General features: G+C 43.8%; 1 protein-coding gene and 2 long non-coding RNA genes across 3 annotated transcripts in view; 1 reads left to right on the plus strand and 2 right to left on the minus strand.

The window, feature by feature from the left end:
- Window positions 1-298: 298 nt before the first annotated feature.
- Window positions 299-2,314, minus strand: LOC146596306 (growth-regulated alpha protein-like). Its single transcript, XM_085304145.1, has 4 exons — window positions 2,224-2,314; window positions 1,880-2,006; window positions 1,714-1,797; window positions 299-1,215 (listed from the first exon to the last, which is right to left on the minus strand). Exons 1-4 carry the CDS (start codon window positions 2,279-2,281, stop codon window positions 1,197-1,199), a joined length of 288 nt encoding a protein of 95 aa, XP_085160271.1. The 5' UTR covers window positions 2,282-2,314; the 3' UTR covers window positions 299-1,196.
- Window positions 2,315-8,571: 6,257 nt separating this feature from the next.
- Window positions 8,572-10,642, minus strand: LOC146596307 (uncharacterized). Its single transcript, XR_014895764.1, has 4 exons — window positions 10,552-10,642; window positions 10,208-10,334; window positions 10,042-10,125; window positions 8,572-9,792 (listed from the first exon to the last, which is right to left on the minus strand). It is a non-coding gene; the product is annotated as an uncharacterized LOC146596307 (long non-coding RNA).
- Window positions 10,078-18,179, plus strand: part of LOC146596308 (uncharacterized) — a 43,503-nt gene continuing 35,401 nt past the window's right edge. Inside the window, exon 1 of the long non-coding RNA XR_014895765.1 lies at window positions 10,078-10,144. This is a non-coding gene — a long non-coding RNA (uncharacterized LOC146596308). The remainder of the gene's footprint in view (window positions 10,145-18,179) is intronic.

The raw sequence follows: 18,179 nt of genomic DNA on the forward strand, positions 1-18,179 counted from the left end.
CCAACACTTCCCATAAAATTGGACTACACCTGTGCCTAAAAATCCTTGCGCATACACATAGGTGACTGCTTCCCTGCCTCTTGGACAGCCAAACTTACACAGGCACACCTGCCCATTATAGCATGAGATTAACTGAAAAACACAAAGCATTTTTTAACAAGTAAATATTTTTATTGCATTGGATTTCATTATGTTATCATTACATAAATCCACCTTTTAAAATAAATATATTTAAAGCAGAATAAGGAAAATTACTTATTCCACGTGAATTATGACAGTATGTCATACAGGTAAGACATAAAATATCTAAGCCTCTTCAGAACATTACTGCTCTTTTACATCTCATGTATAAATACCAAATAATTAATAACTCATTTAACTAAAAAAAAATCCTGTTAGAAACAAAAAATTGAAGCATACTAACCAACTATGCAACCCCACAATTTCATGCAAATTCCTAAAACTGCAAGAAGAGAATAGATGGAGACTTTGGGAGCAAGCTTTCTGTGATTTCATTGTACATTATCGTGTACAACAAGATCCTAGATATTATATGGTAAAGGTTAGTAAGTTATGGGGGGGGGGGAAAGACTTAGCAAAGCATTCTGAGCCTAAGGCTTATTTGTGCACCTGAGGCAACAGATTTAGCATGATAGCACAGTACTATGCTTGCTTTAATCAGTTATTATTTTGTTGTAATCTTGAATATGGACTAAAATGCAAGTGCGAAACAGCACTCAGAATAACAACACTACCCATTCAAATCTCTATCAGACTGTCTGAACAGAGATGTCGTTTAAACAGTGGTCCTCAAAAAGGACACATCTTTTTTTATATTAATGCTATTTATAAGAACTTGTTTGAAAAAAATATTAGGAGAGAAGGAGCTTGCACAAAGGTGAGAAGACTTCTTAAACAGTGAAAACTGCATCAAAATCCCAGAGAGGTGCCTAGCAAAGCATGTGCTTTCTTATCAAACTGATTCAATCATTTTAGCTGAGTCGATAAATACATACATAAAAATAGGCAATAATAAATACAAGAGGAGTGGAGAGAATTAAAGGGATTGAATGTAGAACTGCTGTCTACAAGTTCATCAAAGGCAGAGACTTCGCCTGTTATCTCCTTCCAGCATCCATTTCTCAGTATCTTCTTCCAAATACAGGTAGCTTCATTTAGAGTTGTTTCTTCTTTCCTCAGAGCTGCTTATGTGGACTGCAACAGACAGAATTCATATCACATTTAAAGCAAAATTAGAAAACCTTTCACTAAGGCTTTTTACATGCCCCAGATACCTGAGACCTTTTGCAAGCCCCATGGGAGATAGGTCATCTGCAAAAGATGATGATGATGATGATGATGGTAAAACTATGGCATTGGCTTTGTCTACTAGGCAGAAGCTGCATTGGCCCTTATGATGGCAGGTGGATTCACATTTGATCAGGCATTTGATGTGGATACCCTGCCTGACCTTCTAGGGTTTCTCTTTCCAAAGAAGTCAGTTCTGGGGCCAATTTGTGGTGTAACTGAACAGAATTCTCCATAGGAATCACTAGCAGAATACGGCTTGTTAGTCTAGCACTGTTGATGCTGGTTTCAAATCCAGGCTACAGCTAAGCTTAACCTTCCAAAGTACTTGTGTTAGAGCTGGCTGCTGCATGGCATGAGTCCCCATCCCAGAGAGCAGTCGCGGCCGCGGCCCGYGGCACGTACCTGTTGAGGATCTTGGTGATGATGAGCTGGACCCAAGGCGCGGAGGGGTTCAGGCAGATCATCTGTCCCTGCTTCGTCGTGGCTCTGGGGGCGAGTGGAGAGGGTGAGTGAGGGGGCCGCAGAGGCAGGAGCAGGGCCGGGGTCGGGGCCGGGGTCAGGCACTTACATGACTTCTGGCACGGCGCAGTGCGGCCCCTCGGGGACGAGCTCCACGCGGGCCAGGCGCCGCGGCGGGATCACCTCGGTCACGGCGTGCACGCAGCGGCAGCGCAGCTCCCCGGCCAGCGGCGCCCCTGCGGGGAGGCTCGGCCTGAGCGGGGGTCCCGGCGGCGGCCCCGCACCGCCCCGGCTGCCAGCGCGGGCCCCGGCCCGCCTCCCGCAGCCCCCCGGGTCCCGGCCCTCAGCACCCCCCTGCCGCACCGCCCGGGCGCTGGGGGCGCCGCCGCCCCGCGGCCCCGGCCGGGACCAGCCCCGGACGCGTCGGCTCGGCTCGAGTGCCCGCGCTGTTACCCCGGCAGAGCGCAGCGCAGGCGGCCAGGAGGAGGAGGAGGGAGAGGTGCGGGCTCATGGCTGGCGCTGGCAGTGGAGGCGCTACGGGAGCTGTGTGTGCAGCCTCGCTGTCTGCCGGGGCTTTTATCCCTCGGCCGGGAGCTGTCGAGCAGGAGAAATGTGATTCACACGTGTCACGTATCTTTCACTCCTCCCCGCACATCCTCGGGCGGCCACTGCTCGCCCTCTCTCTTTCCTATGCCCTAACAGGTCGGCACGGTGCGGCACTGCCCGACACTAGGCAGCCTCCAGTGGCCCACCTGGTGGTTCTTGTGGCAAATGAACCCACTCCCAGGGCAGCAACAGAATGAATGTCCCCACAATGTGTTGAGTGGGGATGTATGTGGGCACAGACATTTGGGGTGAGACAGCAGGATCAGGCTATGGGGTCAGTTTCTGTTCCCCAGCCACTGTCCCTACTCCAGTGCTTCTGGCTGGAGGTGTCTGGAGAGCCTATTCCACTTGCTAGGGAGCCCATCAATGTCAGTGACCCAGGGACAGAAACTTATACAGGAATGGACTGGTTTTTACACACCAGATTTTGGGGATTAAAGGTTCTCTAGGTTCTCTTGAAGTTCTTAAGCTTGCAAGAGGCTAGTGGAGACTGGGATATAAAGTCACTTGTCTTGTGCATCTGAGGATATGTTCACATTTAATATTTGTATTTGGAGTTTTCTGCCAAGTACACAATAATTTGATTATTGATTTAGTTCTTAGCTGAAGAATGAAGAGCCCTGAATGCTATGCAAAGGGATGAATGGTTGTAGGTGCTCCCAGTCATGCTCAAATGAAAGATGCCAAGGCTCAAATTCTGCTGGACGTTCCTGGCACGAGTATGAGGAGCAGGTGCTGTCCAAAGATGACACAGCAATCCCACCCCTTCTTCCTAGTCTTTAGAGTCTGGATGTCGCTTCATTTCCTCCAACTCTTTGAATTGCTTCTGTCCTTTCTTGGGCTGTGTAGAGTGATTTAAAAATTTTCCTCTAAAATCTTATTGAAGACTTAATAGTTTAACATTTTTCTTTAATCTGAGCAGCAATAGACTCCTCATTTCCTTTAACTGGGGTAGGGGGAGATGACTCCATGGACTATTTTATTACTGGGGTATCTGGAAACTCACAAAACAATTCCCTAATTGCAAAATATTCCCAAGAAGAGAGAAGATGAGAATAGAGAACATTATAACTTTATACTCACGATTAGGCTGGCAGGTATTTTTGTGCATGCTGACCAGTTTGTCTGCCTTGCAGTTAGTGAGCTGACTCTTTTCCTCTTGGAGCTTGATGTGAACTCACTGTTCTCCTGTGCCCAGCTTCACATTCCCGTTGGGGCAGAACTGAACATCTAGCATATTGCAAATGACCAGATTCAAGTACTGTGAGGATGCAGTTTTTCAGCTCAGCCTTCTGGTACAGCTCCTTTCCTTGGTTATGTACATTATGGCCTGGCAATCTTGGTGGCTCTAGATCCATCAGATATGTAAGAAGAATAGTCTCTGTGTGAATTGTTTTCTGGCATTCTTTTTTTCTTCCTGTACTTGAGGTATTTGGCAGAGAAAAAATTAAACAAACATTTCCTGTCTTGTGACTGTTTATAAAATATGACATTATATACTGACTTTTGTTTATTTGGGGAAATCTTTCCTGTAGTGTCATTTTGTTTTTCTTTTTCAGCAATGTTCTATGCAAACAGGCTTTCTGGTTTGGAAAGCACCAGCTCAATAGCAGCCTAGTTCTAAACTCAATCCTTCTTCCGCTGAAATTTAAGGCAAAGCCCTCTTGGACTTCAGCAGCAGTAAGCCCATTGCATGAAGTCCTCATCACATTGACGTCAACGACAAGACTTAGATCAAGTCGACTTTACATCACTGACTTTGGATGCCATTTTAAGTAGACAAGAGATGTAAGAACAATAGGAGCTCACCTACTTTTTACCCCTTTTTGGGGTGATTCATGGTGGTCAGCAGTAGCAGAGCTGCTAAGAAATCACTACAGATGGTACAGTAAGGGCCCATTTTTCTGTTAGAGAGTGGTCAAAGCCTTGTGTCACATAGAAATCTGCATGGACAGAGCATATTCCATTAGGATAACTATGTCACTCTTAAGTAAATCTTTCAACAGGAATTTATATCCAGGAACAGGCCGAGCAAAGTAAAATATGTTGCAATATCAATTACTAGATTAGTTTGGCCACTAAATATGCAAATCGTAAAAGAGCAGTGACAAACTCCATCTACAGCAAGAATCTCCTCAATGTGACTTCTGTCCTGTTAGTTTGAGATCATCAACTCCAGTAGTATGTTCTTAAATAACTTTTTCTTGCCTTCTCAAACGTGTGGAAAGCTAGTTGCTAGTCTTTCTTGTTTCCAGTGGGAGATTTCATAAAAAAGAAACCAAACTGAGAGGGCCCTAAAAAAAATCAAGCTATCTTCAAGGAAAGTTACACTTGATGTGAACAGGGAATTTTTCCATCCCTTTATTAAAAATAACCATGTTCAAATTCTGGAGGACAGCTGTTAGTGGGATGTGGTTCTTAATCTGTTCAGGTCTCACAGAATTGAGTAGAAAATGTGCCCATGTTTTCCTCGGCCTGGTACCACCTGTCTGTGCCAGTTCAGATTTTCAAAGCAATTAATTTTTTTATTCTTCAGCTAGGAAAAGTTTCATTCACATACATTCGTCAGTGACTTTTCTTAATGTGAATTACAATCTGATTCAGTATCAATTCAGCAGATAAGCTGTTCAAGGTACACTTTTTTAAGGGATATTTGAGCATTGAGTAGCTTGTAACAATGAAATAATTTCAGTGATGCATTGGGGAAGCAGCAGCTCACTGCAGAAAGAAGCCCTGGGATTGCTTCACCATGCCAAAAAGGAAATGTTCTTCAGTGACCAACCGTGGCTTGTTGACAAATATGTAACATCTGCAGTACTTACGAGGCTGAAGAAGCCTGTTTGCTCAGTCATTTTCCTGTGGTGTAATTAACCATTTCATTTGACGTTCACAAGAACATTTGTGATGGTCTAGAATGTCTTAATCCTCTGACATATCGAAGTCCTCAAAGCTGGCCTGAACTTTAGTCCAAGCTAGAGCTTTGGGAAAGTCTTGTGCAAATAGTTGCTATACGAACTGAATGCAAAGAAATGTGAGCTGTATTAAGACTTGAAAAAATGGCTCATCTGCCCAGGAATATTGCTCAGGTGCTTCTCTTTCATCTGTATTAGGCCAGCCCTCCCTGTCTGGCCCCACCAGGATATGCTCAAAGAAATATTACCAGTAATGTATTTTAGAAAAAAAAGGAGATGATGAAAAATCATTAGATGAGCATCATTCACTCTGTCTTCGTGCAGTTTGCAGTGGTGCTCAGAATATCATGAAATCATTCCTTTTTTTCCAGAACTAATAAAACAATCTTTAAAATAATCTTTCATGAAGGCTATGGCTAGGAGGCGGAAGAAATTATTAATATGTAATCCATACTGCCACTCTTACATAGACACTCTCAAAAAATTAAGAGGAAAATAAATACATAATCTGGGATCATCCTGAAGGAATGAACTTCTCAAAGCATTATGTCTGCGTCATTCTGGGCACTTAGCTGATTTTTTCTGCTGGGATTAGCCCAACCTCCTGGCCAGACTTTTCTGGATATGAGGAGATCCCACTCCCTTTTCTGATTGACCCAACTAGTTAGTAATACTTGGTCATTAGTTGCTGGTGAGGGATAGGGTAGACTGACAGGTCCATTGCCTGTTAGCATGATGAGAAGGTGTAGGTATGTTCCTCTCTTGCACTGGTGGCTCCTAGAAGTAGGGAAAAGAAAGGGAAGCAGATCAGATACTTTACTCATACCAGTAAGTATGAATCAGGGAAGCCCAAGGAGAAGGAGTAACTTTAAAAGCATTTATCTGTGATGAGGTTAGTGTGTCAAGAGTTCTATCTGATGACACAAAGAGAACAAAAATGCGTGTTGTGACATAAGGAAAATGTGCAATCAGCACAGCTCATCCTGTCACTCTGCACAGATGACAGGATGTTTTCCTTCTAGGATATTGAAAGAAGACCTAGTAGTGCTAAGCTCTTCCTAGGCATTGTGGAAATGTATACCTTCCCCTGCTCCCACTGGTGAATATTATTGCAACAGGCAATTAAGATGCTTTGAGAAAACAAGTACCAGAACTAATGAAACATGGTTTTCTATGGACTTACGGTTTGTGATTGGATTCTCTGATATCTAACTAGATATGTATACCAACCAAAGAATGCGTTGGAAATTCATACAGTTAAAGCATCCATAACATCTCTGTCTCCCTGTGCTGTAGGTCCTCTAGTGTGTTGAGAGTTCAGTTTACACTGCAGTCTTTTCCTTAGTGTGAGCATGATAGGAATCTCCACTGCTACTCATAGACTTTCAGAAAACTTCCAGAAAATCAGTATCTTTGATCCTAATACCTTGAAAATGCCCAACATGTTCAAAAGTTGTTGGGGGAACAGAGGAATGCAGAACCATCCAGGCAGTTCCATCACATAGTAAGCCTTATTTTCTAAGAAAACCAGACTGGAGGCTGCCAAACAGATGTCAAACTGGATTTCTGTAATGTTCCATTCCCAGGCAATCATCCAAATACATTAGTCAGATTTGCAAAATAGATGTGCAGACAAAAAATCACTCTGTTGTCCAAAGCAGCTACAGACCTGTAGCAAGGATAGTGTGAAAAGGACATCTAGCCATCGAGGGGCTATTTATATGTATATGTGTACTGGAGAGATGGGAGTGGCCTGGAAATCCTGCTGACACCCCTAAAATGAGCTTCTTTCCTATGAACTTTCAGCTCTCCAGTCTTTCTTGGCCCATATAATTATGAGGAAAGGAGGAATGTGCCCTCCTTTCCTACAGCAGCACAAGAATTTGCTTGGCATGATGGCCTTGCAGCCAGATTTGTGCTAAGACAGTGCCTTGGTGTCCTGAACAGGGACAGGAGCCTCTGTCCTAAGCACTCTGCAAACATACAGCAAAGGGATCATTCTTGTCCAAAAAAGGTTTGCAAAGCTGAGTCACATCAAGCAGCTGCACGCAGTGCTGCATCTGTGTGAACTAGGAATGGCAATGTCAGGTGTTGCCCACAACAGGTACTGTAATACATGCGCACAGGTCAGATTGCACGTCTGCAGGGTAGGTTTGTTACTGGAACAATCAAGTGATTTGCGAAGCACATCCCGTAAGCACTTTAAATACCGTGCTCCAACAGTTTCACTAATGACAACTTCCAGCCCTGGTCACATTTGTCATAGAGGCTGGGGATTTACTTTATGAAATAATCATACACATTAGCAGGACCAGTATCTGTCTGAGTCTGACTGAAAAATGAATTAGTGGCAAGCTAATCAGGGCTGAAATAGTATCTCCTCTGCTTTACCCACAGCCAACCCCCTCTTGCCTCTGGCTGTGCCTTCATGGAAGATGTGTTAAAAATATAGTGAAAATAGCATGTTGCTCATCTGCAGTAGGCAAAATACAGAAGTATGTTGGTAGACAGAAAGAAGAGACTCTTAGGTTTGAGATATCACAGATATCACAGATATCACAGATCTGAGATACCAGAGATATCACAGCTTCACACAAAAACAAATCTAACTCCATTATCAGTGATGAAGCTATGTTATCTGATCTGCATGCAATCCAGACTGCAGTGTCCTGGCTTTCATCCCGAAACATCTCACAGACGCTGTTCTTGGCCTTGGTCTACAAGCAGTCTGCAAGAGACTTTGTAGCAGGGGGCTACAAAGCTAGTGCTGCCTCTCCAAGTGGCAGCATTAGCTTGCTTTAAATACAGCAAGGGGCTGTCAGGTGAAAATGTTTCCTAATAGCCTTGCCAAAGAAAAGATTTATGCTGTTTTGCCTTATGAAATGCTGCTTTTTCCTTGTTTCAAGAGGATTCAGAAATTGACACAAAAATTTAAGTTCGTGTCCAGGAAAGAAATGCTCCATTGCTCCAAACAGTAGGGTCTCAAACTGTATTTTCCACTTCGAGATCACTGCAGTGAAATGTAAAGAGRGGAAAATGGAGCTCTGGTGCTTTTCACATCAGCTTCTCAAATCATTTCATTTTACTGCAAATAGGACCAAACAAAACAGTTTCAGTCCTAGTGTTCAAATTCAGAACTCCCATCGGGGCGAATCAATAATCACAGTTGCAGTTTTAGAGTGGTGAAAGTATCTTGATGGGCACAGTTTATGCAAATCATTAACTAAGTTGACAAGATTTGCTGTTGCAAGATGTGTTAGTAAATGGAAACAGACACTAGGCATATTTTACTAAATATTTATTTMCCCCCCCCCAAACTAAATATAATTAACAAAAAAGGAAACTCCTTTAATTAGAATATACATAGTAATAAACCATTACAGAAATCTTGCTTTTAATTTATTTACTTGCTTTAGTTATTCTGAATTTTGAATGTTACAGTAATATACCTAATATATAATTACACATACTGTATAACCCAGAGGGTTTCTTTGGCAGCTTGGAAAGATTACTGTGAGAAGTTTAATAAAAATTACATGATCTAACCATGATAACATTTAATTACTAGCACTTAAAGTGGTTTAGATTTCCCCTTCTCATTAAATTTTGACTGGACAGAAATATGAAGAGCAGGGGAAGTTGTAAGCATACAATTCCAAAAATGAATATGGACTATTATAAATAAACATTCTTCAGCATAGCCTCATTTTCACTTACATATAAATCATGACATTATGCCATACAAAAAAAAAGACATAAGATGTCTAAGGCTGCAAAGAGCAAAAAACACCAGCTCTCTCAAAATTCAAAACCTGGAGATAAACAGTGTTGCCTATACCAGGACGTCTTGCAGGAGAAGGGAATTTGATGTTGATGGTGAACTTGCACTGCTGGGTTAAACTTTGGCTTTGGCACAGCACACTGACTGCAGAGCTTTCCCGTGGTAGCTGGGAAAGCTTTTTCCAGTCACATGTCTGTAAGATGTGCAGAACAAAACTAAGATATGTTTTGAGAGGCAGCAGTTTCCTCCTCTGTTCATAGCTGCTATGTAAAATAAATATTTACATGTGAATTAGACATTACCCCCTATATAAGGGGGTAGCATGGAAATGAATTTCCATGCTAATATTGAAGCTCCATCAGTGGTTCACTGATGCTGGAACCAAGGCAAAGATTTTCTACTGAGAGAATTAAGAATAATCCCAGTATCTTCCCTCCTGCACTTCTCTGCAAAAGCAAGTTAATACTTGCTAATTTAATATGACACATTAAATTGTGCTTTTAAGACAATCTCCAAACTAAAGATAGACCTTATATTGTACTTAAAACATTTAAATAAATACAATCTAATATTATTACATTAAATTAAACTACGCAATAAATAGAGTGATCTCCAATACAGTGTCCTTCTGAGAAAAAATTCAGTGGTCCCTTAAGTCCCAGGGTCAGAGAGTCATTTTCCTTCCAGAAAGTTTCTGTTCCTCACCGTTTGTTCTGCGTTCAGCTGAAAGCAAAAATCCAAAAGCACAGATATCACCATTTACTATCCCCAACTGCAGGCCTCCAACTTGCTTATAAGCAGAAGAGAAGGGGCCTTCGAGCAGGCTCCCCTGCCGCTGCCGAGAGCTGCTGCCGTGCGCGGGCTGCAGCGCGGGCCGGGCTGGCCGCGGCGGCGCCGGGCGCCCGCTCCCTCCCGGCGCGTCTCCCGGGGCAGCGCCCGCAGCGGAGTGCGGCCGCGGCCCGCGGCACGTACCTGTTGAGGATCTTGGTGATGATGAGCTGGACCCAAGGCGCGGAGGGGTTCAGGCAGATCATCTGTCCCTGCTTCGTCGTGGCTCTGGGGGCGAGTGGAGAGGGTGAGTGAGGGGGCCGCAGAGGCAGGAGCAGGGCCGGGGTCGGGGCCGGGGTCAGGCACTTACATGACTTCTGGCACGGCGCAGTGCGGCCCCTCGGGGACGAGCTCCACGCGGGCCAGGCGCCGCGGCGGGATCACCTCGGTCACGGCGTGCACGCAGCGGCAGCGCAGCTCCCCGGCCAGCGGCGCCCCTGCGGGGAGGCTCGGCCTGAGCGGGGGTCCCGGCGGCGGCCCCGCACCGCCCCGGCTGCCAGCGCGGGCCCCGGCCCGCCTCCCGCAGCCCCCCGGGTCCCGGCCCTCAGCACCCCCCTGCCGCACCGCCCGGGCGCTGGGGGCGCCGCCGCCCCGCGGCCCCGGCCGGGACCAGCCCCGGACGCGTCGGCTCGGCTCGAGTGCCCGCGCTGTTACCCCGGCAGAGCGCAGCGCAGGCGGCCAGGAGGAGGAGGAGGGAGAGGTGCGGGCTCATGGCTGGCGCTGGCAGTGGAGGCGCTACGGGAGCTGTGTGTGCAGCCTCGCTGTCTGCCGGGGCTTTTATCCCTCGGCCGGGAGCTGTCGGGGGATTTCCCGTGCGCGGAGTGGGGCAGGGCGGGCACGGGGGGGCCTGGACGACTGCCCTCCTTTGACTGCTGTTGGGCCAGATGGGTCGGGCTGGACCAGAGGTCCCGTGGTCCCGCTGGCCTTTTTCCACCTCTTGGGGCTCTACCCTTCACGAGCAGGGCAGGGAGCAGCTCCCTGTCCTTCTTGCTGCCCCGAGAGGCTCCTGGAAAAGCTGCCCTTTCTGGTGCAAGGGAGGGCAGTGGGGTACTACATGGCCCGAGGGTCCCTGGGATCTGCGTGGGACCTCCAGGATGCTCACTCCATCTTCTGGAAGGGGGCGAGCCTGGATTGAGCCTGCATTTCTTTCGTAGCTGTATTCACAGAGGCCTCTGTTTAGTTTGGTTTCAGTTAGTCCTGGTGCAGGGTGCTAAGCAGAAGGATTATTTGAGCTCTGGAGCCTGCCTTGCTGGGTAACCCCATGATGCAACTGCTCACTCTCACCCAGTGGAGGTGGTTTCCTTTAGCATACCTCTCTGCATCTGTCTTTTGGAAAGTTGGAGTATGTTTTACCTGCAACTCAGAGTCTCGCAGATTTCCTTACCTAAACTCCATTCTTACAAGCCACATTGTACAGATAGGTCACTCTGTCTTCACGACAGTCAAACAATTTTGCTAGTTAAACGTTACCAAAAAAACCACCAAAAATGTAGTTCTGTAGGAGCTTTTCAGTTAGAGAGAAAGTTTCAGAGATACTTATTTACTCTTAGGTTTAATTCAGATAAGGTCAGAACATTTTGTTATGTTTAGCTTTGATACGAAATAAAATTTTGTGTTTTTTTTTTGCAGTTGATCTTATCTCTCCTCCCCGAGTACCCGTTAAAATGAATGGAGTTCACCAAAATAAATTGTTCCTAGGTCAATCTGCTGTGGTCTTTGTCCAAGTAGCTTGCACACTTTGTATATCCCTAGAGCTTCTGAGTCGGTACTGTTGTCCCAAATGTCACTTTAATTTATGAAATATTGATAGCTATTCAGGAATTGAGGGCAGGTTTAGCTCAGTTGGTTAGAGCGTGGTGCTGCTTATGCCAAGGTCGTGGGTTCAATTCCTATACAGGGCTATGCTGAGGGTTGGGCTAGATGGCCTCCAGAGGTCCCTTTCAACCTTACCGTTCTATGATTCTATGTAGAAGCCCTATTCTTAAGTTGGATTTGCAAGTGCTTTCCTGGATTTTCATGCTCCCCAACTTTCTCATCCTATTTACTTAATAAATATTTGTTTGATGTGGAATTTATATCTCAAACTGTAAGAGCTAATGAAAAATCAGATAAAGACAGATTTCGGGGAAGCTTTTGTGGTTTGTGAAGGAGAGATGAGTTCATGAATTAAAATGACTTCAGCCCAAGTGCTACAGTTACTACTTTGAACTGGCTTGACTTGATCTTCAGGGGAAAATGAATATAGTTTCCTTACTAGAAGACTGTTGACACAGAGGTAGCTTCTTGTAACTAAGGCATTACTTTTTTAAGAGAAAACCAAGTAATCATTGTATTGTAAGGACAGTCACAGGGCAGAACAAGAGTTAACTGTAGGTAAAACTGTATTGGCAGGGATACCAACATGGAAAGCAAAATAAAGTGATTTCTAAAACCACAGAGGATCACAGTACAGAAATCCCATTAGAAGATTTATTGTCTGAAAACAAAACAAAGCTTAGAACTCAAAGCAGATAAGAGGTAGTGGATGAATCAGTCCAAGTGAGAGCTTAATTAGGTGACAACCTGATGGTGCACAGAGGGTCTCATTCCTGAGCTTTATCCTCTTTACAGATCATATAGTACGTATGGCTTCTGGCCCAGACAGCCCCTCGGGAGATTATCAGTGCGGGAAGATTGTATGTCATAAGCGAATGGTGATTGCTCCATGTAATCAGGAAATGTGGAATGACTAACTTGCACTCCTCAACTGCAGTTTGCTAGTGTCATCCTTTCAAGCTGTTGGTGTTTAGCTTGGTTTTAAAATGAAATTAGGCGATCAGACTGTCTTTCTGCCTGCTTTGTCACTCCCCTCCCCACCAGTTCCCCTCCTCCAGTACAGTTTGTATCTTTTGGCCATCTTTAGAAAGGGCTGTGGGTCTGAAGGGTATGAAGTTCCGACAAGTTTGTGGAGAGTTGGTAGTGGACAGAGGGAGAGAGAACCAAACTAGCATTGCCACCAAGGGAAAGACTGCAGCACAAGCTGTATTTTCTGTCTACCTTGCCAGCTACCAATCCATGTTCCTGCCTGAAGGCCACTGCACAGCTGAGAGCTGGCCACCTCCTGTGCTGCCTCTTGTCCAGCTTACGATTCAAACATGAAAGAAATTGGGGAAATGTGAGGTGGCTTATATGACCATTGGGAGAAATGGAAATGTTACAAGAACAGAAGTTGTCAACATAAAGAAGACCTGTAGGTCTCTTGGAGAACATAAAGGTTTTGTGGGGGTCCAGAGGGTATTACAGTGGGGATATTAGGGGAAGCATTTATTTTTAAATCAGGGCCTCTTTCCTTCTGGTGAGTCATATAATGCCAGCTATATTTTTTGTTTGTTAAGAATGAATTAATTAGTTCAATTAATCTAGTTATTAATTTTAATTAAAATGAATATTCCACTGATATAGTAGAGGTGCTGTTTCAGACTATTTTTGCATCTGAGTGACCCTTCTAAATGGTAATATGAGTAGTAGACCCTAGGAGGTAGAGTTGCATGTATTTTTTTTGAAACCAGTAGAGTGATGTTGGAAGAGGTTGGAGCCAGGGAATAGCAGGTGGCATGGTCTCTTTGACCACTAGAGCAATTGCTAAGGAAAAGAATAGGAAATACAGCCGTTAAGAGTGGGCAGTAGTCTACAGGTGCTCAGTCGTGATCACTGAGCAGAAAAGCTAGGAATCTTTCTTGGGATTCCTGGAGACCATAAGGATGGAGCTGCCATTCCCTTCAGGCTATAATACCACAAAGATGGTGCTGTGCTCCTAATGTGGCTGTCTCAAGGAAGTGCCACATTCTGTGCAGGAGAACACTAATGAACACAGATTTTAGTTGCTTAGGTGCATTGCTATGTTGATACACACACACAAACTTAACCTATGGGAATCAAATACCGTAGTCCACCCTCGTATATTTCTGTGTGCCTATTGCTAGTTTTCTCCTAAATACAGCCCTTGCAAGCTCAACAGCAAAATTGAGCTTTGCACTGTAGTATTACCAGGAAGAGGGATCTGCTCAGGTGTAGCAAACTGAGGCAATAGGCAGTTAGGATGGTGCACAGAGAAGCCAGTGCAGGTCATTGAAGATAACATTGGAAGATAACAACTCTGAATAAATACAGAGAACTGATCTGTGGATTAAGCAACTGTCATTTGTATACAGTCATATTACATATTGTTCTTGGACAGTACACATGAGTAAGGACAGTTTACGTGATGGTGCTTGGTTTTATGCTCAGATGACTGTTCACAATGCTTGGGCTGGCAGAGTAACTCCATAGTGGTTACTGCTGGGGAAATTCTAGAAATCCCTTGGGTCTGAAGTGTGAGGCTGTTTTGGACACAGAACAGCAATGCGTGAAACTCAGCAGTTGGCTATGCAGTAGAGGCATGTGCTGAAATTAGTAGTAATCAGGTCACAAACATGCTGAGCTGAAGTAGGCAGTACAGAGCTTGATTCTATGAGTCGATACTCATGCAAGCGGGCTTGGCACACGTGAAATGGAGACCTCTGGGACTCTCTCAGAAGCTGAGACCACTTGAATGAGCAAGGCTTTGTAACTGTGGACTTCCAGATCACCTCTGGCTGCCTTTCGTGAGAATGTGGGTGAGCACTCTTCAATCCAAACTGACCACAACAAACATACTGAGCTTTGGATGAGCTCTCTCTGATTCTTTTTCCATCCTGCTCCACTCACCACCTTTGACAGTCTTGCTTTTGAAAGTAAGGAAAAGACAAGGGAGCTGGAATTGTGTCAGTCAGAATTCAGAAGGCTGAATTCTTCCACATATGTTGCTGTATCTTTTTCATTAGGGATGTGTCTGTAATTTGTTGGCTGCAGGTGGCAGAGATGTGCCTAAGTTAAGTTAAGATTGGCTGTCTTTATTGCTATTTGTAACATAGCTGTGACAGAACTCACCAAAGAGTGTGTATTTGTCTAGTGTTAGGGAAAGATGAGCTGGTTTTGCTACCTAGGTTGTATAGCTGTAGCTCTGGTCCTACCACTCAAGTTACTGGCCTTAGCTCAGGTATTTTTGTAGGAGCTGCTGTCTGAAGATACTCTGAAATCCATCAGCATCCTTAGCATGGGCCTAACTGGAACATGGAAAGCTTTCCCAACTTACACAGGCCCTAAGAAAATGCATACAGAGTATTACTAGCCACATGACTTAATTGTCTTCCAGTTATCCAGTTGTTAATTCTTTAAGCACAGGAAGCGATTGCATTGCTTCATTGCACGCATTGGCTAGTCGCCTTTCCACAGCAGGTATTTGGTTTGGCATCTGTAGTGAGAGCATGCGTTCACTGGCAGCAGGCCAGAAAAGTTAAAAGACAATTAAACAAGACACAATGGTTTTTTCATTTCAACAAGTGAGGCCTTTTCCTGATTTTCCCAAGAAGAGTTTTAGGGGATATGTCACAGATACATATCTTAGGTCAGCTTTTTAATATTACCTAGAAACCCCTTGACATGGGCAATCTCCAAAGAAGCAGGGGTGTTTCCTAACAAGTCAGACGTTGCCTCCTCTACTGAACACTGTCTGTTCTAATTTTTAACAGAGGATAACAAAAATGTCAAACCACCACTGCCTGCAAGTCTCTACAGTCAGAGAGCTTATGCTGACGATATCATCATTATTGAATTATAGTTATTTTCTGTACTAGTACTATGATGATATCCTCTATGAGCCCTCCTGCGGATCAGGCTCTGTGATGAGGTACAAACAAATAATAATCTTTGCTCACAGAGAGCCAATACTGTGGCTTCTCAGTCTTCCGGGGAGATTTCCTGGAGTCTGTAACCAAGCTTCAACACCATCCTACAATTTTCTATCTGTTTTGAATTTTTCAGATGTTTTATTTCTTTGAATTTGCTAGTTTGAACTCATATTCCTTTGTAAATAATACCTGAACGTGTAAGAAACACAAATGTCCCATCATTCAACTTATGTAACAAAGGATCTTAGCTTCTGACATCTGCATTGACACAACTGTTGTATGCTCATGTTTCTGTAATACCTTTTGAGATATTAATGTTTGCATTCAAAAAGGAGGAGCTGTAGCAAACAATGGTCAGCTTTTTCTTACCTGTCTTCATGGATCTTCATTTATTTTCAAAAATCTGAAGTCCTTAGTTCTTTTCTTCTCAGCAGAGTTTGAGATTTTCCTTAACCTGTGCTCCATGGTGGAAATGAGAGCATGAACAAACACACTGTTAATAGCTGCAAAGGAATGTATTTGCATTACTCAAGCATTAACTTAACAAATATAAAGGGCTGGTTTTGTCATCAATTCTTTTGGCAATCATATCTCCATGTATTTCATTTTCTAGGGCCAATCTTACTTTTTTTAAGGTAGCTAATGTGATTTCAGTTATTGCCACACCCTAACCTTACTTTGGGCGACTGTTAGACCTCTCAAAAGGTGCTTAAACTGACTGGCAGGTGTTGGGATGACTGATTCTGTGAATTTATACCTTATGTATAAGGGCAAGAGGGGCTTCATTCTGAGGTTGGGAGCTGTTTGTTCAAGCTTATCCTATGCCCCACTGAGGTGGGAAGAACACTCAGACTTTTGGTCKTAGACTTGATCCTGAATAAAGGTTAGAATTTGATGACCTCACTTTGCTGTTCAACTGATAAGCCCCTGAGGTCATCACAACTCCTGAAAGGTGTTAAGAGCTCCTGTTGACTTTACCAGGCACTGAAAGTGGTCTGCATCTTCTGAACTTGCATACTGCCCTGCAGCTTTTTGCCTTTGGATCTGTAAAAACATCAAGAATAGCTCTTTATAAGAAAGATGACAAGGATTTTTTTTGAGATGGCTGTTAGATCCTGGTTGTCTGTCAAAAGCAAGCAGGTTTGTGAATGTTTGGAAAGGTCTTGATTCCATGGTTTACAATTCAGTTCTAATTCCAGTGAATGTGCAGCTGGTTGCTGTTGCTTATGTAAAGCTTGACCCAGGTGCACAACCCTGTATATCTGGTTCTAACATCTAACAGCAGGACTTGTTCTTTGCCAGTGGCCTGTAGAGGCATGATACAGCATAACCGAAAGTTGCTCCAATGGGGATATCTAAGCATGGGAGAAAGGAAGCAAAGCCATTGGTAGCAACTTAGGCCCCTACACTGCCTTTGTGCTGACCCTTGCTAAGTAGGAATGTTTTGCGATGATGGATATGAACATGGAAGGGTCTGCAGGGAGCACAATCAAATGATTGATGAAAAGATTGGTTTTTCTTTTCAGTTTGTTGAAAATTTAAAACAATATTTTCAGTTCAAGCTGAGCAAGTCATGCATTGTGAAATGCCTGTTTCATCTTGGGATACTGTTGCCTAAGATAAAGTTTTGCTTCCCAAGCAGACCCCCTCAAGAAACTGTAAAAACGAAGTCCTCCTCCTGTCCTTATACCTTAAGCCAGATAGCAAAGATTTCCCTGGAATGGGAAATGAACTGTTAAAAAAAAAAAAATCCTTGTTACATATTTACTTCCAAATCTGCAAGTAGTTTAAAGTAAAGCAAACATGAGTCTTTTAGCAAACGAAATACTCARACGAAAAACAAACCCACAAACCTGGGTTAAACCAGTTTCAATCTGATGAAGTTTTCAGGTTCAGTGGAGCAGAGCAATGTTTGAGGGATTGCTTTGGATAGTTGTGGTCTTTTGATTAAAGTGATGACATCAGTTGAGAAAGCAGTGACACGAGACGTGTGAGCATGTGAAAATGGCAAAATTCATTGGAATCCTCATGAAAACTTTGAAGTAAGTCTTCTCTTACGACACACACACACTGACCCTCCATGCTACTTTCATTGCTTGTGTTGCAATGAAGGGAAAATACAGAAACCATGCTTGACTCTTACACACTATAAGCTAATGAAGTGGCCAACTCAGGGAATAGTTTCTTAAAATAATTTGAGTGTTGCATGCAGGTTTGTTCTTCAGCATATTTGGAATCTATTGCAAAATCATTCACATTTTTCCTGGCAACAAATAATGCCAGCTACTTAGTTCACAGGAAGGAAGAAGTGATGTTGATAAGTTTGCATAATTCTCAATAAATATGTAAAATAGCTTACCAAACAGCAAGAGGGAAGAGAATTCCTTTAGGACGATTAGGGGAAGGAGTTTAATGAAGTTGTTGGATGAAATGAATATGATCATCACTGAGGTTGCTGTGAATGGTTATCTTCCCCATTACAATACTATCTTGCACTTTATTTGTTTTCAGATTTAAAAATAAAATTTCCTAACA

This window comes from Rhea americana, unplaced genomic scaffold (genome assembly GCF_003343005.1).
Source record: "Rhea americana isolate MKP2758 unplaced genomic scaffold, rheAme1 scaffold_203, whole genome shotgun sequence".
Taxonomy (NCBI): Eukaryota; Metazoa; Chordata; class Aves; order Rheiformes; family Rheidae; genus Rhea; species Rhea americana.

Bases quoted from the DNA above. Each gene is read 5' to 3' on its own strand.
- LOC146596306 (XM_085304145.1), bottom strand. From the start codon at position 2,281: ATGAGCCCGCACCTCTCCCTCCTCCTCCTCCTGGCCGCCTGCGCTGCG. The intron at 2,007-2,223 runs GTAACAGCGCGG...GCCTCCCCGCAG, and splicing joins CTGCGCTGCGCTCTGCCGGG to GGGCGCCGCTGGCCGGGGAG. The intron at 1,798-1,879 runs GTAAGTGCCTGA...ACTCGCCCCCAG, and splicing joins TGCGCCGTGCCAGAAGTCAT to AGCCACGACGAAGCAGGGAC.